The sequence below is a fragment of the Chionomys nivalis genome, chromosome 16 (assembly GCF_950005125.1).
Source record: "Chionomys nivalis chromosome 16, mChiNiv1.1, whole genome shotgun sequence".
Classification (NCBI taxonomy): domain Eukaryota; kingdom Metazoa; phylum Chordata; class Mammalia; order Rodentia; family Cricetidae; genus Chionomys; species Chionomys nivalis.
Genome location: NC_080101.1, coordinates 21,999,892 through 22,024,100, shown reverse-complemented (window position 1 = coordinate 22,024,100; position 24,209 = coordinate 21,999,892). Strand labels below are relative to the sequence as shown.

Genomic DNA, 24,209 nt, shown 5'->3' with positions numbered 1-24,209 from the left:
AATTGCCTGGGAAAGAGGCAGTTGTGAAGAGAACCCGATGTGACATTAATATTTAGATGGCTTGCAGAATAAATCTCAGCAAAGTCTGTAAAATAAAAAGGAGCAATCAGAATCTGAGAAGAAAATCAAGAGAACAAAGTCACAAAATTCAGATTTAGATGGAGTTGACGATTGTTTCTCTTTCTTCACACATTGAAGAGGAATCTGGCAAATTAAGGTCAGCAGCATCTAGTTGGAGTTAGCGTTTAGAAGGTCACTCTTGGCCGTTAGTCCAAAGGACTTTTATAAAGAATTAGGTAAAGAAGCCTTACTGTGATTAGTAAAGATGCAAAAAAGGCAGAAGTCACTCTTTGGGTTGGCTGTAGAGGAAAAGGGGGCAGGGTTGGAAGGAAGCCTCTAGAAGCAGGTACAAAGGAGTATTTTCATCTGGTGAGACAAGATTGGCTGTTCGCAGAAAAGGAGATGATCAAGAGAGATGAAAGTGAAAAGGAAGATGGTAGGGCCTGGATTTCCATAAAGGATCTGGCCTCTGTCTTTCTTTGGATCTTTAGAGACACAGGCCTTCAGATAACAAAGCAAGTGCTAGCACTTTCTTTAGGAATCCAGAAGCATCAGTAGTGGGGTAGAAAAGTGGGATAGGGAAAGAAGAAAGCCAATGAATCAAGACAGCTAACTCTGAAGTTACTGCAACATAACCCCATAAGAAAGTTGAAGATTTCCCTTATCTGAGGGCTCAGGGAGCTGGGGTACTTTTACCTACCTACCAGCATGGCCACGGGCTGATTTCGGGAGTGTTGATTCTACGACCAGCCTAACCTCTCCATCAGGTAATGCGTCCTGGGTAAAGAAAGCTTGAAGGTTGATCCTTGGAGATGGAAGTTGGGCCAAAGAAGGGAAAGGAGCAAGACTTGAGGTGTGTGGGTGAAGCACTAACAGTTTCTCGTATGACTTGGAAAATTGGCCCTTTAGAGGAGAGAAGGGAGGCTTGGGGTTGAGTGGCCTCTTTGTTACCTTTCCTGGGATAAGTTCATGTATTCTAGATTTAGTTTACATCTTTTTCACACAGTCAATTTTAATTAAAACAAACGTTTCAAGTAAGACTGTATATTGGAGAAATCCTCTCTACATATGAATGATAATCATTAAATATAACTCTTGATCCCTAACTCCATTTTTCAACAGTAGTGGTCTTGATTTCTCATACTTGCTCTTCTTGAATTTCCTGGAATTTCACTGTGAAAATAAAGTTTATATTACATAGAAAATTTAAAATAATCAATACAATTATTCTAGGTATTTATGAATTCTGTTAAAATAATTAACAAGACTAACTCGAAGCATAGAAGTCATATCCTTAAGACACATGCAGTATATTTGTTATTATTGAGATTTAAATAAGGACACTGGCCTCAATATCATCTGAGTTTTTGTTTGAAAGATTTGTAGTTTGTTCTGTGTTAATATAGTTTCTTTGAGGCTTTCTTTTTTTATTTTTAGGTTAAAATGACTTTTTTCTCTGTATAAAGCTATTAAACATATTACTTGGCTTTCATGTGTGAATCTAATTACTTCTAGCAGAGGCAACAGTAAAAATATTTCAGCATTAATTGTCCGGAGTGGAGCAAGAAATTAGGCAGAGGTAGGACAGGGGATTGCTACTGGCGTTATAAACTCTGTAGCTCTGCTGGGTCTCTTAAACTCAGCAATCCGTCATTGTAAGTTTTCAGGCTTCTATGAGGGTATGGTGGATTGTGGAGCGAGGAGAAATACCAAATGGGAGCAGATTGGGAAGGACTGTGGTGCAGCACCATGCAGCACAGTGCAAAAGAGCACAGAGTCCAGGAAGACAAGGGTAAAACAGCCACTTCTATTAACAAACCTGAAAGAGCAGCATGAGACAAGATGAGAGGAGAGGAGAAGAGGGAAAGGGAGGGGAGGGGATGAGCAGCAGGGAGGGGAGGAGAGAAGAGAAGAAAGGGAGTAGGGAGGGAAGGAGAGGAGAAGTCAGGAGAGGAGAGGAGAAGAGAGGAGAGGAGAACAGTAGGCTTAGCAGGGAGGGGAGGGGAGAAACAGAGAGAGACAAAGAAAGATTCATGCATTCACAGAAACGGAACAGGGTGAAATGAGCAACCATTTCTGGGCCAAGCTGCACAATTTTGCATCCTATTTTCTGCGCTGGAACTGAACCTTTAAGACTGAAACATAAAGGGTATAAGGTTACTGTTTGTTACTTGACTGTGTCAGAACAAAGTGAATTTAGAGACATTTTGACTCAGCCATTAGCACTACTTTAAGGGAGAGTCAGAGGTGTGGGTGTAAGGGGTTAGATATGTCGTGGCCATTGGCATCCCAATGGGCACACCTGAACAGAGCCTGGGCCTTCTGGAAGTGGGTGAGCAGAGAGGAGTGGCTCTTCAGAATTTCAGAGCTGACTTTCCTCCTCCCAGACTGCTTTTATGGCTCTTTGTTGGGGAACTACATTCGCTCAACTGCTACATGCAGAGTAGGTTACTTTCTGCTCATTGATTTCTCTCACAGGAAAGCAGGCTGGTCATCCACACTGTAAAGGTTATGGGGGGAGCCACATGAAAACCCTCTCTCTGCAAAGGCCTGGCTGGCTGGTAGGACAAGGTGCCTGGTCATGTTTTCTGTCGTCTTTGCTTTGGAAACACGGCTACTTAATTTTCCTTGATCAAAATGACATGGGAAATCCATTTTATCATTACACTGGAATCTTTCTTCCCTTGTCCAGATTACATACATGTAGTACACATACTACATATTATATAATGTAGTTCGCATAACAAACGAGAGATGTTAAACGTGCCCCTTTCAATCTGTTGGAATGATTCCTTGCTGTACATGAACCGTAAATCAGCTGAAAGCTCTGAAATGGAGAACAGAAACCTGATCAAATTCCTGTATAAACACTTATCATCTAATTATCCATCAAGATCGCACAAAGATTTATCCAAGAATCATGGTGCTGAAAAAGAATTCCAAGTAAATGCAAATACAGTTCAGAAAACTGCTCCTTTCCTCAGTCATTCTAGCCGTTAGTTTACATTCAAAATATTCAGGAAATTAAAAAAAAAAATGTAACCATGTTAGTGGGACAAGTTGTCTGTGGTTCGACGGGCAACTGCATATAAAACACCAGACTCCTCCTTCAGCTAGTAAGACTGCCCTTGAAAAATGAGTATTTCTTAACTTCCTTCCAGATCACAAATGCTTCAATGAACAGCATTAAACCTCTCTGCTTTTTGTAATGTCACTTTGACGGCATGGCATTTTTGCCCTTAACCTAAAAGAGATACAAGTGGAAAGTTCCTAAGCATTGTCAGATATACAAGTATGAGTTTCTGAATATCAGAACTGTAAATAGAACAAGTTGCAGTGTTGCTTCAATTCACTGCAGATGTTCAAATAAAGATCTGGGAGTTAGCATGTTTCACTGGTCACTATGGGTAATATCCAAGATACTGGAGAAGAGACATTTGGGTTTGTATTATATTAAGAAAGCATTGGGTTATGAGAAATCTTTCTATAGATTTGAATATAAGCACAATGCAAATTTATTAGTTTTCATTAATTCATTAATGCAAAGCTGGATAAATATGGAAATTTACTTGTTTACTTGCTATAATCACACTGCATTCTCCTTAAGTCTTAGAGATTCTTAGGGTTTCTATTGCTGCAATGAAACATCAAGACCAAAAAGCAAGTTGCAGGTGAGGGTGGTTTATTTGGCTTACACTTCCACATTGAACTCGATCACTGAAGGAAGCCAGGACAGGAACTCAAACAGGAGGCGGGGGCTGAAGCTGTGGCCATGGAGGGGTGCTGCTTACTGGCTTGCTCCCCATTGCTTGCTTAGCCTGCTTTGTTATTGAACCCAGGACCAGTAATTCAGGGGTGGCCACACCCACAATGGTCTGAGTCCTCCTACATAAATCACTAAGAAAATGCCCTGCACGCTTGGCTGCAGCCTGATCTTGGAGGCATATTCTCAATTGGATTTGCTTGGTGTTGTGAAAACTTAGTTCATTAAGGGCTTCAGGCAGAACCCACAAGGGCTCTTTAAGTTTTTCCTGCTTATTGGTTCGGCTCCCTCCTTATCTCATTATCCAAATTCTTTTCAAGCCTCAAAAAAATGAATTCCCTCCATGTGACATCCTGCATCCTGCCACTTGCTTGGCTGCCTGCTGTTTCTCTGTGAGAAAATTGTGAACTTGCCTTACATTCTCATGCGAAGCTTTCTTCACATTAGAAAACAGATGTTAACAAATTAGGTGCCCTAGGAATTAGACAATGATAAGTAACTGATAATTTTTTTATCTGCTTGAACAATGAGAACGTTTAATAAGTATTGCTAAGGTCGTCCAACACCAGTTCCTTCCAAATAAGAAGAACGGTGTAAGAGTTTCTCCTTTATAACCTCTACACACTCGAGGACAATGGGAGAAAACCAAACCAGAGCTGAGTGGAGGTTTTATTCACCAGGGCTTGCAGAAGATCTGGCGTAGGCAGAACACCACACACATCTAGATTTGATCTCTCACAACAAAGTAACAGACACACACAGGGGTGTGTGCTCTAGGTTGTGACCAGGTTCAGGGCTATACTTGTCAGGCTACACTAGTGTTCAAGTCTATGGAATAAGTCCACAGTCACCTAGGTTCAAAGATCTATACACTTACTATGTCCTACCTTTGATGCTCCTGCTACCTACCTGAGGAAATTCTGCCTTTTGACTTGTGCTCTGGAGGCATCAGGCTGAGGCATAGACTGTGAGTGAAACTGTCCGTCATTCGTTGTAGGATGCAAGTCAGCAGCATACAACAAAGGAGGGCTTGGTGGGAATAGTGGAAATGGTGTTTGCTTCATCCCAAAGTTTATATATACACACTACAGCATGTTCCATCCACACTTTGCTTTTAATGAACCTAATTTATGCATCATATGAATAAATGAATGCTTTATGGCTTTATGTATTTTACTAGCCATGTAATCATTTCCTCTTAAAACCTTTACAAATGTTCCCTCTAAAATCAAAAGAGAAAGAGAAAGTAAACCGCAAAGTATGTATGTATGTATGTATGTATGTATGTATGTATTTACTAGTTGACTTACTTATTTATTGTTTAGAATAAATTTAGCAAAAAAAAAAGCAAACCAATTGACCCCCAAAGTTAATTGTTTGAGCTCATATGTGTTCTTTTAATATATTCTTTTAATATAAATATTATTTATTCTTTTAATGTAAATATATTATTTATGTATTTATTATTTATTTGGTATAAATATTACATCCATAGTAAAATGAATTTATTTTAATATAAATTCATTTAATATAAATATTCTTGATTGACAATCAAGTATATGATGATTTAACCAAGCCAGAGTTTACCAACTGCCCACAAGATGCCACGCTGCTCTGCCCTGCTGAGGTTAATGTAGTAAAGAGAAAGGGAGTCGCAGTTTTCAAACAGATGTTGTTGCAACAAGCATAGATAGTCGCAACGTACTATTCACTGAGCCAACATTGAAAATGGAGGCACAGAGAACTTAAAAGTTACATCAGTTTTGTAGGTTAGAACAGAGGTGAAAAGATGACATATGGACCTGCAGAAAATCAAGTGAGATCGCTGTCTAATTTCAAGGCAAACTGAGCGCACAGAAGGCAAGCACGGACAGGATGGAGTATATGAGTCGCTTCCTCCCACGCTGCTGTTGGTGGCCCAGTGAGGCCTGTCCCTTAGCACCAAGCCACTGGCTTAGACAGGACTTGCATGAAAGCACACCTATTAGGAATGATGGTGTTAAATACAGTCCTCTCATGGCAGAAGCACAAGTTGAACTGTAACTCAAGAGGACAGGGGAGCCAGAAAATGAGAGCAAAAGCAAAAAAGTAACACTGGATAGATACACTTAGGAGTGCCAACTCACTAGGTGAGTAAGTTAGTTTGTAACCTGGTGTTGTCCTCTCTCTCTCTCTCTCTGTCTTATTTTCTCCATCTATTGTTATTAAAAGCTTTTCTAGGCATTGTAATCTAGAATGGCATCTGTGGCCCTAAAGAAAATCTGTCCAGATCCTCCTGGCTTTTAGAGAGTCCATTGAGAAGTCAGGTGTTTCTCTTGTATGTCTGCCTTTATGGTAATTGGTCTCTTTTCCTTTCAGCCTTTAATATTCTTTCTTTGCTCTGTTACATTTAATGTTTTGATTATTACATGCCAAGATGACTTTTTTGGTCCAATCTCTTTTGTATTCTGCATGCTTTTCTATCTGCTTAAGCAGCTCCTTCTTTAGGTTAGGGAAATTTTCTTCTATGGTTTTGTTAGAAGTATTTTCTGTGCCTTTGACCTGGATTTCTTCTCTTTCCTCTGTTACTATTATTCATATATTTTGTCTTTTCATAGTGGCCCATATTTCCTGGATGTTTGGGAAGGGTTTATTTTTTATTTTAAACGTACCATATTCTTTGGCCAGGGTATCAATTTCTTGTGTCTTGAATGACTGAGATTCTCTCTTCCTTCTCTTGTATTCTGTTGATGAGCCTTGTCTCTGGGATTCTTGCTAGAGTTCCTAAAAGTTTCATTTCCAAATTTCCCCCAGTTTGGGTTTTGTTTATTGACTCTATTTCCAGTTTCAGGACTTTAATTGAATAGAATGTTCCACCAGGTTCTGTTTAGTTCCCTGGGTATGGGAACAAAGAGTGAGGAGAAGTCATAAAAGGTAGTCCGTCACAGAGCTGGTATTAGACTGGGGGATTGCTTCCTTGACTGGAGTGTGCAATTTTTCCTTAAATACAGTATTTTTATTATTTATTTATTTATTTATTTATTTATTTATTTATTTATTGTGTGTGTGCTTGTGTGTTTGTATATGTGTGTGCATGTACACATGCCACTTCATGAGTGGCATAGAAAAGAAGCTTTGAGAATTTGTTCTTTCCTTCTATTTACTGGGTCTGGGGATTTTCTTCAGCTTTGTCAGCAAGTACCTTCACCAGCTGAGCCATTGCACCAGGTGCAAGCACACTACTCTTTTCTCTTTTCAAAAGCGAGTGTTCTGGAGTCTGGGGAGATAGCTGGGTTGGTAAAGCGCCTGCTTGGCAAGAATGAGGAGTTGAGTTTAATCCTGACAACCCTATGTTAAAGAAGCTAGGAAGGATGACATCCACTTGTGATTCTTTGCCGGGGAGCAGAAGACAAGCAGATCCACAGAACAGGCAGGCTTAGCCTACTTGCTGAGTTCCAGGCTCCTGCGAGACTCTGCCTCAAAGACTAATGTGGATAGCATCTGATGAGTCACACCCAGACTTGACCTCTGGCCTCTACATGCAAGAACAGACATGTACACACACTTGTATAATCACATGCACCCTCTGCACACACACACTCCTATGGAGGGGAGGGACTTGTGTAGTGATTTCAAAACAAACCTTTTTAGCACAGTGTCTGACTCTGAGCCAGGTGAAAGCCTCAAATAAATTCCTGGGATTCACAAGGCAGATCTAGGTGAAGGCTGTAGGTAGTTTAGCGGGAATGCATGCAGAAAGCTGCACGTTCCTATCTTCCTCTCCTATGCCCACCCTCTTCCGCCAGTGCCAGCTTCCAAAGCAAATCAGGTGGTGGGAGTTTCTTCCTTAATTGTTTCTATAAATCTCTGCCTTTCTTAGAACTAATTTCAAACTTCAGAGCATGGTGTTAGCCCTGTATAATTTGGGCATACATATCCCTCGCTTCAGTCTTTTCTTAGGTTCCCATTGCCTATGCTCTCTGTATTTCAGCCATACTGTCCTGTATTATCTCATTCAGGAACTCCTGTCAACTAGTACATTCCGTTCTCTACCCCGAATTCCTTTGCATCCAAAGATCACCCTTTCAATGAGACTTTCTTGTCAAATTATACCCCATTACAGTCTGGAGGAGGTATTGTTTGGCACTCGTTTGTAATTATGAGTTTAATTTCAGCCTTTCAAGCACTATTTGGAGTGAGTATAACTGCTGAGCACAATAGGCAGTGAGAAAGACAATAAATATACCCAATACACTGTATAGCGTGTCAACTGATGAGTAGCATAGATGGGAAGGGGGAGGTGAGGAGGGGGCAGAAGCACTGAGATGCTGGGTAAGAGTAGCAGCTTGCAGTATTAGAAAGACTTCTCTGCACATCTCTATACTAGATAAAATCAACACAAAAATATAAACCGTTAAGTGTAAAACTTAAAACTGCGAGGCTATACTCATGAAATCTGGGCATGGAATGTCCGTTGCTCAGTGTTTGTCAAGGAGATTAATAAATAAAATTCTATTTTTTTTCTCTTTCAAAATTCTCAGGCTGGCCCAGTGGCAGAATACACATTGATTATGCACCAATGTGGAGAAACCACGCCTCACCCCAGAGTTTTGTTGGAACCGTCCCAGATTTCCTGTGGCAAAAGGGATTCCCCTGGCTTCTGTTTCCTGGTCCTTGTTCCTAGATCTCAACAGGGTCTAACAGGGCTGATGAATCACCCTGTCATGACAGCTCAGGGGCACTGGTGGTGACTTCCTAGGGGTGGCAGAGTTTCTCACCAACACATAACCACTCTGTTCCCCAGGGTAAACTGGATAGACTGGGTGTCTCAGCTCAGGAGATGCAATGTCTCACGATCTCACCCTCCTGGTATACACGGGCATACACAAACTTTTACTTCCTGTATTTCCTTCTAAAAAACAAACAGCTTGGCTCCTAGGCAGCTTAGCTTTAAATTAGAAAACTCAGCCTTGCTTGACAGAAAAACAGTATCACAGCCTCCCCACTGCTGACAACAGTTTGTCACGTACAGCCCTGCAGGCAAGAACATAAAGGGTTGTCTAACGTTCTGAAACTGCAGCATCCAAATAACTCTCTCTACACAGCATCTTTAGATTCTAGTCTTTGAGGGACAGTTCCTATCTTTCCAGAAATTTCTCACCCCAAACTTATCTTATGATTATTTTACCTTTAAATACTAAATAGTTCTTGGATCTTGGATCTTTGAAAACCAATGTAGCTCTAGACATTATTGGGGAAGATTTTAGGGTCAGACTCTGGGCTCTGGCAGTTTTAATAAACTAAGATTGGCCACTTCTGAGGCCACTTAAAGAGTCAGATAATAAGGAAAAACAGAGAAAAGAGGGGTTTTTTTGTATTGTTTTTTGTTTTATAAATGTGTCCATATTTGGAAGAACAACAAGTTAAAAAGCCCAGTGATTTCCCAAGCATCTTCAGGGTCCTGATAAGAAGGTTGGGTTTATTAGATGGCATGTGGGTTGCCCCAGAACTTTAGCATGGCATGGTCTATTTAGAATAGACTTTAATGTAATGCAAGTTCATGTTTAAGCTTCCCAGTTGACAGTTTTATGTGCAGAGTGTAAGAGACGACCACATATTAATTCTTTTACCTTACGATAGTCATTTTGCAATATAGTTTATAATGATAACATTGTAGGATTTAGTTATACATTTTGTTACTGATAACTAAATGATATTTTCATATTTGAAATGTTATAGGCCAGGGAAAGAGGTAAAATAACTTTAGCATACTTTAGAATCAGATTCAATGCTTTTCAGCTAAGACCAGTGGCAACATGTTTTCTGCCTCTTTTCTCTCCGTGCTCTGCTAAGCACGACTTCTCCCGCGACTTTCCCAGTATCTCAGTTCTTCCAGGAGTGTGTGGTCAAGGGGTTGCATGTGTGTAGTCCCCACATCCCCGGCTCTGGAGCTTCAGGGTTTCAGTTTAGCGGAGCATCAAAACTCATTTCCTCCCAGCATCTAGTTTGATTGAAGGAAATGTGAACACACACTTTATAATTAAGAAAACCGCTTTGCTCATTTCTACGTTCTGCAGCTATTGTTTTCCTAATGGAAAGTTACAGATAAACAAAATCGGTAATTTGGAAAAGAAATTAGAAGCCCTACCCTCTGTCTGAAGCTTGCTTTCTTCCTTAGCAGTTGTTGAGAAGAAGCAGAAGGTGGGCCTGGCTTCTCTTCTCAGCCACCTGGGCAGCCTTAGCTCTCTCTTCCTTCCTAGCTGTGTGGACCCTAGATGCCAATTAATAGTTATAAATCTGTTTGCAAGGGACAATGGTTACTTTGCATATTATCTAATATTTATTAGGACGTAGGATGAAAACATGAAACAGACATGCCGATGAGTCCAAAGGATTCAGTGAGGTAAATAGAACAGCTGGGTTCTACTCACTAAAAAGTAATCCAGTTTTAGAGAGACTGAGGTAGTATGAAATGATTCATATTTAAGCAATAGGTACAAAGCTGAAAAGTGGTCCCACTGAATACACCAATAAACAATGGTATCCAGAAGGATCCTAGAATTTTTCTTTGATCTGCAACCTCATCAAAAAAAGCCTGTGAGGACCCTGGAAACCTCACAGGACTCTGAACCCAGTTACTTTCTAAAGATCCAATTCAGTTTCTCTAAGTTATGAGAAACAACATTTCTTTGTTTCTCTTTCTGCCTTGATTTGAGCTACTTCAAGGGGTGGGCCGTGGGTCTAGCTGTGAGAAATAGCAGGAAAAACACAGAAGAGTGTCATTGTCACCTCCCTTTATACGTGAGTCTGCACTCTGCAATGCTCACCACGCTTTGAAAAACATCTCTAAACCTGAGCAAAGTGTTTCTCTTAGGAGACTAAGTAGTGCATTCCAAAATCCCACATGACCAACTGATGAAATCTATTTTACATTCACCTACAATTTCATTTCATTTGTTCCCATCCCTTAATGGCTTTGTTGTTTTAAAAACATGACTGGATTTTTCCGGCTTTGGGGAATTTAATGCAGACTGTGATCTTGGTTGGAGATCATGGACTGAATAGAGATGATCCAGGAGAGGGAGGGGCAGCTCATGCCACCCAGGCAGTTAATGCATCTTTACCATATGTTCAGGATGCGCTGCATCTGGAGATTATAGCTCACCCTAGGAACTGAAGGATAAAACGAAATTGTTCCCTCGCCAGTTATCTTTTCTTACCTTCTCATTTTCTACCTGTTATTCAAGCCTCCTTCTTCTCCCCAATTAAGATTTGACATCATATAGAAATAAGCTCCGTTTCTTCCCTGTTTAATGTCAGCCACAATCTCACTTTGATCTTAAAATGCTCTAACTTTTGGAACCTTCTAGAAGCAGCAGGCTACCTGTTGTAGAATACTTCAGAAGATGCTGTTGTGAAGACCTGGGCCAGGGGTTCTGCTGTCACACATACTTGTTTTGACAAGGAGGTAGGACAAGAAAAAGCCAGTTAGTTGCCCAAATGTTAGCCAGGACCTGATAAATCAAAGGAGTCTTTATAAATATTTAGTGTTGTGAATTAGACAAATGAAAGAAGAACAACAACAAAATATATGCTGCGTGGGAATCACTACCCACCACCATCTGTGGCTTCTGGGTGAGAAACGTTTTCCTAGTGGGGTTAGTTTGCCTGGTAACCATGCACTCTTACAGGTAGCTGGAGAGTTGGCATGCTTTCCTACTTACTTTGGCAAGAAGGCTTGACTGTGCATGAATTCTGAGTGTCATTTCTGCTCATCCTTTCTAACGGTTTTCACTGGGCCTTGAGTAGCTTCCCCTTGTTCACATGTTTATCAGTATCTCACTGAAGCCTCAAGGAATCACCTATTCTCTACACACCGTTCTCTCTGGAGCCCAGCCTGCAGAGCCCACATTCTAGCCCCACCAGACCTAGAAGAACAGCGGCCACATGTCTGCACTCCCCTAAAAACACAGGGGTCTCGTGACTCTTTCCAGGCAGTAAGTCAGAATCTCCTCTGTCTGCTCTATCTTCTTTGTTTCTTGTCTAATTAATGTCTTCAAAGCCATCACCCCACTTATTCTCACCTGTGTTTTTTCATATTTTCATTAATTTTTGAAAATTTTATGTAGCCTAGATGTCCCTCAACTGATGAGTGGGTCATGGAAATGTGGCACTTTGACACAATAGGATCTTAATGTGTAAAGCCACAAGGAATTAGGAAAGTGTTTGGAACTGGGAAATAGTAGACTGAATGAGGTTAACTCAGACTGAGAAAGGCAGGTGGCACATATTCTCACCCATGTGGATCATAGAGTTTCGATACGCGTGTTTAATTTGTAGTGCCTGTAGAACCCAGGGGAGTATAAAAGGGCAACTGGTGTGGAGAGGGAGGAAAAACGGGAGGAAGTGAGGACTGTCTGTAGTTGTTTCTTTGTTTGCTTGTTTGTTTGAAGCAAAAAATCAGGTTCCAGATTCTTTGACATTGATGGAAGCAAAATGCCTCCAAGGATATTTTAAGGTCCTTACTATTGTTTCCTGTGGTTACTTTTTAGCCCCATTCCTGTGATCATAAACCTATTAAGTGGAATCTGTATATAAAAGTAAACGCTTATTTGGAAGCCAAGTAAAATGAAAAAAGAATTGAAATTATTTTTAGGAGTCAGTAGTTTAATTTATGATTATAGTTTATTTGAAAGGAAATTTTTAGAATTAAGAAACTCTCACCTACAGTTTATCTTCATAATAATTAAATTTTAACAAACACAAACTTAATGAAGTTGCCAAATTTTTACATTTTAGACATCTCATTACACACTTTATAATGGTTTGGGAATGTTTTCCATGCCTTTAAATTTTTAAAATGTATTTCCATGAACCCTTTAAGAAACACTAGGAATTTGGACTGAAATACCTAAAGGGTAGAAAGCCCTTGCTTTCTCTTTAAACTCAGGATGTTAGTAACTGTAGATCATAGTAGTTTTGTGCTCATCCAATATGGCATTTGAGTGTTGGAATCTATTTATTCATATGCCAGTAAGGCACATTTTCAAGTTCTAGTTTCCTCTTTGTTAGGCAGTAGGCAAATCATGTTTCTTCCTGTGGCCCAAATTATGGACTTTATTCCAAACAGGCAAAGTAGGCCCAATGCCATGTGCCTGTACTTTCAATCCTAAAGTAGGAGTCTTCCCCCAGGTATGGCCCCTGTCTCTCTGCTTGATGTCATAGAAAAACAAACTGTAGATCCCTCTTCATTACAGTACTAGTCTTACCCTCACTTTGATTTTAATTTTTTTTTTTTTTTTTTTTTTTTTTTTTTTGGTTTTTCGAGACAAGGTTTCTCTGTAGCTTGGTGCCCGTCCCGGAACTAGCTCTTGTAGACCAGGCTGGCCTCGAACTCACAGAAAAACCTAAATTTGAGAAGCTTCTAGAAACACCATTTTAAATACTGTAATACATCAGAAAATGCTATTGATATGACGTGGGCCATAGATTTTGTTGTCATACACTGAAAATAATGTCCCCACTTGAAGGGAACATTTGGCAATGTCTGGGAAGAGTTTTTTCATCATACCTGGGGTAAGAGAATACCTGCCTTCGTTGGCATCTTGTGGTCAGAGGCCGTACATAAAGTTAAGCACCCAGAAATGCTCAGGATGACCCCTCACTGCTTTCTATACTAGAAGAAAGTCAACAATAGGACTGAAAAATAATTTTCTAACTCAGTGTGGGTTAAAAGTAGAGATTGTTGGGTTTACTTAGAATAGCAACACTTTTGGTAGTTTTTTTGTTGGCATTTTGAAAAGCATTATCAAGGCCTTCTTAGAAAATTTTGATTAGTGTGTATTATATACAAAGAAGAAGGTCATATTTAGAGATATGGGGCTACTGAGAACAGTTTAACTCACATCAAAGTTGGACACAGAAGTTTCTAAATTATGGACACTCATTTATTTCCAAGACTATTTTTGTTCCTAGGAGCTTCCCAGACTGGCCAGCAAATTTAATTTCAAACAATTTGTAAATGAAGATATTTATTCTCATCTTACTATCTCCAAGAATGTCTTTATCTATTTTCAGTATTACGAACATGAGTACTTGATCATCTGTAGTTCATTTCATTTGTCTCAAGTTTACAACAAATTGGTATACATCCCATGAATAAGAGGAAATCATAAGAAAATTCCAGGGGGAAACACATCCAAGGACACTGAACTGAGATTCTGTTGAAATAAGGCTTGTACTATAGTAATACTTACCTAGAGATGAAATGCTTCATCTGAGCTAGTTAACAAAGTAGGGTGCTGCTTGTCAATATTAATTCTCCTCCTTTTCTATTATGTTTTAATTTGATATGGAGGTGCTCAATCTTGAGTTTGTAGCCTGGAGGTAGTGGGAGTCTTTACATAATGAGCAGCAAGTACATGAGAAGAGTCTGGTGACAGCATCCATGTCTCCTTTAATTTCCCATTTCAGGCCTGGTATTGTTTTTAAGCTTGCACAAATAAGTTAAGTGAATTCATAGCTTTAGCAGCTTTGCTGGAATGCTTTCCTTTTCATGCCTGATAGGAAATATCCACGTTCTTTCAGTCAGAACAACCGTCCCCTTTAACAAACTTTTTCTCACATTTATTCCAACTAAGGATTCATTATTATTATAAGAGCCCAATGTCACTTTCCATTTTAAGTCCCTTTCTTCATAAAAAGAAAATAATATATTTTATAATTAATTTGGCATAAGCCTGAATATATTATATGCTAAAATATTTTCCTCTGGTTGTTCAGAGGATCTCAAATGATGCCTAGTTAGAAGGGACTGTTGTTATTGCTGGGCATTGTTGAGTCTTGTTTCAGAGGGTCTAATGGGAAGCTTTTTTTTTTGTTTTCTTTGCTATCTACATCATTATACTTCATATAAGTTGTCTAAAAATTCCTAATACTTATTTTGTCACAACAGTGATTTATATCTTTTACATGTTAAAAATGCAGTTGAAAATCTGGATGAGTATAATAGGGTAATAAATTTCTGTATTTAATGGCCTTTGAAATTAAACTCTCTAATTAAAATTGTTATATTAGTAAAAATGTACATATAAAATATATCATTAGAAAGTGAAAGGCAAGCAAGAATCTGGAAGAAAATAATTATGAAACATATATTTGATAAATGACATGTGTCCAGAATACATAAAGAGAAATTGTACTTAAAAATAATACAGTGAACAATCCAATCACAAAAGCTACAATTTTTGAATAGACATTTCATAATAAGAAATATAATGTAATAATTCCTGGTACACATATACAAATATGATCATTTATTTGTTATCAGAAAAGAATGCAAGTTTAGAACGAGAGCAAGGACAAATAATTACAATTCAGGAAAAAAGGGGAAATATTGGTCTCAGTAGTAGATGTTGGCCCCACGGGGAGAGGAAAGGGCAGAGGCAAATAAACAGACCAAACAAGACTGGAAACCAGAATTAGACACAGGTAGAGAATTCCTGGCAGGATGACGTTAAGAAATATTTTATACTAGAAACTGTTTTGTGGCACAGGTTAAGACACAGTTTGAGTGCCCATGTAAGAATAGCTAGTTGTGTGAGAAGTTCCCTGTGTGGTCAGTTTCCCTCAGTGACTATTCATACCTGGTATACATTCCTTACTAGTCTAGCTCAATTGTGTTGTAGATCAATATTTTTACCTTGCTTGTGCTCAGCCTGCCCATCTAGAGGGTAGCTGACATTTTTGTGTATGTACCTAAGGGACTTCTCAACACGCGGTTCTCACACCTTGCAATCTCTTTCCATTTCAGCCTGGACAGTTTCAGACAGTACAGTCTCACTACATGGTTTGAGAAATGGCTGTAGGCAACCACACGCAACGCAGTTACTCCATCATCCCATGTTTTATATTTGTTGAGGTAAGTACATGTTTTAAGCTGTGAATAATTGTAATAGCAAATTTCATGCTGAAGACATGTATTCTTTTATGAAATTATTTAATCTCATTGATTGGGTTAAATTTTGATGGCACAAATAGAAAATTCATAATTTTTTTAGAACACAGGGGGCTCTGCAAAAGCTTTTATTCTTTCTTTCTTTTTGACATTGTTTGGTATATGCTGTCAGGCATTTGAAAATCTTTTCTCTTTCTTTCTTTCTTTCTTTCTTTCTTTCTTTCTTTCTTTCTTTCTTTCTTCCTTTCTTTTAAATAAGCAAGTTGTAACAATGGGAGGATTTCACTCCAGTGCTTCAGAAATGTGAAAAGGTTCACTCCCTTATGGCTCTGGATAACTGAGCATTGTCATAATTAATAATCTTATAACTGTGTTGGTTAAATAAAAAACTGCAACTAAGAGGTTTTGAAACTGTCTTTGAGACACAGTTTATTCTTTTTTATTCTGTTTATTTCCAATGATCCTGTGAATATATTAGCTATGAAACTGAATGCAGAACTTTAATAATTCTCCTTTAAAAAAAATCAATATCCTTTTCCAGAAACTCAATAAGGCAGGCAGTTTACCAATGTTGCTAGATTGTGGTTTTTTGCCTTTGAAGTCCATGGGTGGGAAAAATAGAATCGACCATTTGCACTAGGCATTTTCCCCTATGATGTTAGGAAACTTGTATGATGAGAGAGTCCTTCTATCGTGCTTCTCTGTGAGTTTTCCACGTTTGCTCCGGCATCTGTTTTGCGAGCTTCCAATGTCCTTCCTCATAGCCATTTCCCCAGTGGAGTATTTGCTATTGAAAAGACAAAGATATTGTCATTTAGGAAATTGAGGATCTTATGGCCAAAAGTCTATTCCCTAAGTTATCTGAGTGTAAAATGTTGATTTTCCAACCATATTATCATTTTGGTCTTCTTGAGGTAGGTTATCTAAGAAGCATTTTATTATACATATAAAGCTTTAAATATGAACTATAAGAAGCTGGAAAGTGCCTGAGCACCCAGTCTGGATAACTGTGTAGATAGTTGTACCATTCCAAGGGTTGGTTATAGCATCTTCTTGATTGACTGGGAATTATGCATGTTGATCTATTTATTATCTGTGAAAATAGGCACTCAGGCCAAACTACTACCTATCATAGAAAATACAGACTTTCAGTAACTGTGAGCGGGTTTAACTTCAGTTTGCCTTTGTTTTGTTTTGGACACAGAATCTTCCTTTTTGGTCCAGACTGCCTTGACCTCATGACAATCCACCTGCTTTAGTCTTACAAATACCATTATGGACACGTATGACCACACCTTCCTAGTAACATTTTCATATATAGCCTATGAATCATAGTATCATCATGACTTTTTCAATTTAAAGCTAGTCTGATCTGTGTGTTTCATCTGGTGATCATCTAGGAGTTTAGTATCACCTGGCAGTTCACTCTGGTTAATGTTTGCGAAACAGCTTGCTTGAATTGCAGCATTGCCCTGGGCAGTCCTGGAATTGGGCAGTGTTTATAGATTACAAGAGCGTAATTCATGAAGGGACCAAAGGGAGAGGCTGAGCATTGATGGAAAACAGGGTAAGTTGAGACACATGATATAAAATGAACAAGGAAGGGCATTCTGGAACCCAAGGCCTAGAAGGCTGGGCATGCAGAATGGATCCTTTGTAATCTCCCAGTGCCTTGAAACAGAAACCTTGCCAAGTGGACAATGATCTTAGAGAGGTCTTAGCACCAATAAGAGAGAAATCCAGAATCCCTAAAATTCCAGGATGATCCATGGTGGTATTTCTTACCAACAGACTTTAGCTTTTCACTGTTCTAATCACAGGAGAATAAGCAAAAAGTGGCAAATGGACTGGACAAAAGCAAGAGACGTCTTATGGAGTAGGAGAGAGACCTCCACTTTGACAGGAGGCATAGACCATCTCAACTTTGTTTCTGTGCCTTGCAGACAACAATGTTTTAGGAGTCAAGACACAGGGCTTAGAACACAATACGTAAAAAAAAAAAAAATTGTGAGAAAGGAGTCAGAAGTCTTTCTGTGTTCTAAATTTATATTCATTGTGCTTTCCTCAGTAGTCCCCCCAACCCCCTGCATCCTACTTTATTTATCTTGGCATTTCTTTTTTGATATAAATAAATTGTTCCCTGAAATGTTGAATTTATTGACATTTATTTTTCTGTTATTTCAGCAACACATTTCATACTTGAGATACTATAAAATGATCATTTCCTAAGGGAAGACCCTCAAATTGGTGTCTCAAGAGTCTGAACAATACCAGTGTGTACTGTTTATGGTCACCCATGCTCCCTGAGAAAAATAAATGTATTTTTTTTTCCAGAATGTTTAATAGTAAAAGGATCATTTCGGACAAATTTCTCCACATACAAATACTGTATTCTCTGTAAAATCTTGAATAAATCACACCTCCAAATTTCATTCAAATGTATTTGTGCTAAGGCCAGACTCTATATGCAGCTATGCTTTCTCAGAAGGTGATACTGGGGGCTAAAAGCCTTTACATAGTGAATGCGTTCAAGGCTTGATATGTATACATGTGACAGCATTTTTCTCCATTTTGACAGTTGATTGTGCTTGCAATTTTTATTGCCCAGGTTTTGCAATTAATTTTTCTCAGATTGAACCCAACCCACTGGACAGTAACGATAAACCACACCCTGGGGCTGAAGACCATGATGTTCCGCTAGAACGTTATGATTCTGAGTGCATTTCTCTAGGGCAAAAGAGAAGGAACCCCGCATTACTTTTGGACAGAGTGCTGTCAATGCTTCTGGTAACTTAAGTGCCTCGGGCTCTGGAAGAAGGATTCCTCCTCCCCCGTCTTTCTAGTCTGCATTTGCAGATTTAGCTGTGTTAACTATTTGTGTCTGAGCCTCACATTTTGACTCTGTTAGAGTTTTATACCTAATTCATATTGAAACTTTGCTATGAAGCTTCTGGCTCCAAGTCCTGGCTCTATCATTTATTGCTGATAGAAAATTGAATTTGTCCTCTAAGACTTCAATTACTTTGTTAAATAAAAAGAAATAGAACTGCATCATGGGAGCTTTTGAAAAATTAATGAAGCGAGGTCTCTGAGCATTCTTGTTGAGTAATATGCACTTGGCAACAATAATTTTAAAGTAGCAGTTCTGATACAAAGACAAAAGTAAGCCAACTTACTCCTGCTTGTGTGAGCATATGCGTGAGCGTGCGCGCGCGCGCACACACACACACATATATGCACAACACACTAATACACACAAAAGTCAAAGCCTGACAGAAGAGACAGCCTCCAGGTAGTTTAACCCCCTGACACATGAACTTTCAGGGCTTAGAAGCTTTTAGGAAGAAACTTCAAGGGTTTACTAAGAAAGGGAACAATAAAATGGTGTGACTTCTAAATTACAGTGACAAATATTAATGACACAACATATAGGCTTGGTACCCATGAAGGTCAAACGAAAGCAACAGATCCTCTGGAACTGGGATTACAGACAGTTGTGAGCTGTCATGTGGATGCTAGGATCTGAGCCTGGGCCCTCTGAAAGAGCAGCAAATACTCTGAACCACTAAGCCATTTCTCTGGTCCCCAAATAACATTGTTTTCAAAATGTATTTTGAGTGACTTCAACTAGATTGTGTTGTTGTAGGATATTTGTGCACTGTGTGAAAATGTGTTTGTTCTGTGACTTCTGAAATAAAAAACTGAATGGCTAGTCGCTAGGCAGGAGAAATAAGCAGAATTTCTGGGGAGAGAAAGAAAATAGAAGATAATAGAGGCCCAGCGGAGACACCAATGAAACATGGAGGGAGTCAGACATACAGAATAAAGAAAGGTAAAAAGCCACATGGTAAAATGTAGATTAATAAAAGCAGGCTGATTTAAGTTATATGAGCTAGTAGTACAAGCCTAAGCTAAGGCTGAACTTTTTTTTGTTGTTTTGTTTTTTGTTTTGTTTTTCGAGACAGAGTTTCTCTGTGGCTTTGGAGCCTGTCCCTGAACTAGCTTTGTAGACCAGGCTGGTCTCGAACTCACAGAGATCCGCCTGCCTCTGCCTCCCGAGTGCTGGGATTAAAGGCGTGCGCCACCATCGCCCGGCCAAGGCTGAACTTTTATAATTTATAAGTCTCCATGTCATTATTTGGGAGCCAGCAGCACAAATAAAAGTATGGTTATGTTCTATATAATAGAAAAATATTACTAAAGTCTTTATAACTTAGTTATGTAGAATTTCAACATTTTGGCATTACTTGGTTTGAATTTAAACCGTACTAATACTAAACTACCTGATACAGCCAAAGCTCCCGTCTACTCTTTCTTCAGGCTCTCATTTTTCTCTTTGTCCCCTCAGAAGTCATTACCAAGCTAAGTCCCCTCAGAAGTCATTACCAAGCTAAGTTTGGTGCATACAGTTTTGTAAGATATGAATGATTATATAAATATGCTTTAGCTACTACTGTGCCTTTATGTGTCAAAATATTAAAAGCAATTATAATTATAATGAGGTATCTAAACATGATTATACACATAGTTAGAAGTGTATAAAAGATTAGACAATGTATGCAAATAGCTCCAGGTTATTGATCCTTACTGTAGGGATAGATTCTGTCATTGTAACTCACTGTGCTAAGTGCTGGTGGCTTGACTGACATCCAGGCTGCTTTCTTATACTGTAGTCTTTTCCATCATAGACTGAGCGTGCAACTTCCCTCTTTTTTGTTTTTTGAAATCATCTGCCATCTGTTGTGACCCCATGTGAGGGGGACATCTGTCGGGGTCCAGCCTCGACGGGTTCATGGGTAGAGGTATGTGGATTAGAAACGTTAGGCAGACAGAACAGAAATACAAAGGAACTAGAGACACAGAGCAGAGTTAGGAGGGCAGCCCAGTGAATACTGAATTTACTTTCATTTATTTTCCATATGCTTGAATACTTCAATCTAAAAGCGGGGAAGAAGGCAAAAGACTGATTTGCCAAGATACAAAGAACAAACAGAGCAATTGCCTCTTCAGTACCTGAAATATCCTGAGTTAAGTATTCTGTTGTTTAGGTAGGACATGCACCGACCACTCCTTAGGTCAAGCATACTGTTGGCAGCCATTCCCTGGGTCAAACCTCTTGTCATAACCTTGAAAGAGCACGAATAGGCCTGAACTCTCTGACCTTTGGTCAAAGTGGAACAGATCCACATCCATGGGTTCAAACAGATAAAAATATTCACTTTTTTTAAAAAAGGACAGTTAAAATATCAGTTTGTGGATTAAGTAGTTTAACGATATACCACAAACCCCAAAGCATAAATCTACCTTCCAGAAACAATCATAAATGTGAGCAGACTTTGCTACAAGATGATTCATTATTTTATCATAATGTAGTCTGTAATGCTGAAAATTGAAAGTCCTACCATTAAAGCAGGGGGTGAATTTGAAGATTCTTGTGCATCATATAGTGAAATAGTTCAGATCCATTAAAATTATATTGAAGGAAGGTGATCCCATGAGGAAATAATAGGATTAAATAGTTCAATGAATGTGGAGGGCAATGAATTCAGAATAGTTGTAATCTGAGTTTCCCAGGCTTTGTCAGTCTGTGAGTACGAATGGCAGACACCATGGTATCAACATGTATCAACATACCAGTGACCAGTGACCATGGCTGGCATCTGGTCACACAGGATTCTAATAGTCCCATTGGCCCCTCCAGGTATGCCTGGATGCCTGGCTATCTATCTGCATTCATGAAAGAGTCTCCTTTTTTTAAGCTGTGGTCTTACAATATCTCTCTTGCTGGGCTGGAGCTCTCTGTGTAGACCAGGCTAGCCTTTAACTCACAGAGGCCCACCTGCCTATGCCTCCTGAGTACTGGGATTAAAGGCACAGGCCACCACATCCAGTCTGGGGCACTGTATGCATCTTAAACTTCTGTATATTGATCTCCTTTTTATAGAACACAGGCATGAGTCCTATAAAACCATGTATTCGTTGGAGGACCAGTACTGAAATGCAGACAACCATTGTCTGTCTGTCTGTCTGTCTGTCTGTCTGTCTGTCTCTCTTTCTCTGTCTCTGTCTCTCTGTCTCTGTCTCTGTCTCTGTCTCTCTCTCTCTCTTCTCTTATTCAGTTTTGCCATGTGGATTCACCCATAGAAAGTGAGTTTTGTGGCCCATAGCCTTATTAACCTCTCAGACATACTAGGCACATTAGATTATTGGCACTAAATACTACATTCTTAGTCAAATAATCTTTCATGCAGATGGGATATCACAGATTTAAAATTTGGTGCCATTTTGGCAATATGTATGTGTGCTTATGAGAGAATAAATGCACAAAAGTTATTGTTTTTTCTGGTTATTGGAATTAAAAGTACATGTTTTCATGAATGAATATTACTTTTGTCAGAAAAATAACTCCTTTTTTCTCATTAAACTTGTTTTAATGGGTCTCAAAATTCTGTGACAGATTTTTGGTCAAGTTGTTTCCATTAAAAAGTACTGATTTTGAAAACTAATAACTTAAAACTGCCACACACACACACACACACAAAAAAAATGGTCCACAAAACATTCTCCTTTCCTTCTGAAGGTTTTACGATGCATTGTTATCATTAACCAGTCTTTTACTATTAAACTTAAATGGCCAATTGAGGCAAATAGTTCTGAGACCGTTCTTCCACCACTGATTAAGACTGAGGTGGCAGGTGTTAGGGATAATATTCATTTAGCCTTCTGAGCTTTCTGGGCAGACTTGGTGACCTTGCCAGTTCCATGTGAAAATAACTCTTTTTAAGATTACATTATCATTGACATGTTTCCCAATGAAATTCTTTATACAAAAATGGTTAAGTGTACTATAATTTGAAAATTAATTATATTTACAAAACCCTACAGAGTCTCACATCATTTCTCAGGGAAGAGCTGATTGAAGCAATAGTGCGAATTTTTCTTTCTAACACTAGACGTTTTTACAATGTATTCTATGTGGTCTTCACCAATGCCAAACCCCAGGGGGTATTGTTACAAATAATTATAATCATGCTTCCCATTGTTGATGTTGTTTAGGGAAGTGTATTTGAATATTTTAATTTCTTCTTTGATTATAGGTTAATATGTTAAATTGTTCATTATATAAAAGAAATGATGTTCTTATTTTTCAGTTTTAGAACTGTATTTCCTATACACATGTGCAATTATCATTTTCAACTCAACTGGCAGCTCTGGCTGAGGTACCCACCATGATCCTCAGTCTCTGGTGCATATTAAATACAGTATCAGAAGTATCTCTTTCTATAGTTAATGATTAAAGCATGAACTCATCATTCTAAAAACAACCACTGATCCAAATACTTTTCGGATAACTCAAATTCAGAGATTAAGTAACTTGTCCAATATCACACAGCTAAATACAAACTAGATTTATAGCCAAATTTGTAACTCTTGACCCTGCCATAATCAATGGCAACTTACTCATCAGTGGAGTTTTCAAAAACAGAACTATAAAAATCATTTCAATTGTCTAAGTGAACAAAGATGACAAACAAGGTAGAAAGGTTAGAAATGGAAGGGTTGGGTAATAGTGTGGAGTGGTTAATATGTTCAACATATAATATGTGTCGGGAGCCAGCATGACAAAATTACGTTTCTTCCAGAATTATACCTGCAATGTTAATTCACCCACACACTCATTATAATTCTTTTATGAACAACAACTTATACTTTCAAAGTAGAGTTTGTAAAATGATACACTCCTATGGTCTTCTCCCCCCAAGACATTCATTGTCCTATGTGGGACTGAGTTGGGTCTTTGGCTTCACTAGAATGGAATTTTCATATTTGGTCTAGAGACAACCTTCTTTGGAGTGACTGCTAATCTAGTGAAAATTTGGGTACCTGCACCCAAACTCTATTTATCAGAATGAAAATACACTTTTCTCAATCAGTTCTTTAGGTCATTCTTTTGCAAAATATAAGAATTAAATAAGCCCATTTTAGATTTGTATAGTCATAGACATACAGGATATATATTAGGTGCTGACAATACTCCTGCCTGGTTTCCTGAAGCCAGCCTAAGGATGCTCACACTGCTCGAAACTATCATACTGAAAGAGTCCTCATCCTAAGGCTGTTCTGGTTATAACATCACATTATGCCTGTGAGTTGAGTAAGTGATTTGGGACAGAGGCCTGAGCACTCTGTACTTAAGAAAGCTCCATGGTGGAATGTTTCTAATGGGAATCTAATATAGCCTTTCACAGGGTCCCAAGCAAGATAGAATGATCATTGCTTGTAGTGATAATCTACTCATTCATAACCTTGTCACCCTTCCCCCAACACATACCCTCAGTGTATTTCCTAGGATAATTATGCTTGCCTCCACACCTGTGTCTAAAAATTCACTTCAGAGGCCAACCAAAATAAGAAAGAGAAAGTAACTAGAGTCAGAAAAAAAAAATAACA

At 38.8% G+C, this 24,209-nt stretch overlaps 1 protein-coding gene across 1 annotated transcript in view; it reads left to right on the top strand.

The window, feature by feature from the left end:
- Plppr1 (phospholipid phosphatase related 1) overlaps positions 1–24,209 on the top strand; it is a 204,366-nt gene that overhangs the window by 95,165 nt on the left and 84,992 nt on the right. The window contains exon 2 of the mRNA XM_057790712.1: positions 15,615–15,722. Within this exon, the coding sequence (XP_057646695.1) occupies positions 15,660–15,722 (63 nt within the window). The 5' untranslated portion in view covers positions 15,615–15,659. The remainder of the gene's footprint in view (positions 1–15,614; positions 15,723–24,209) is intronic.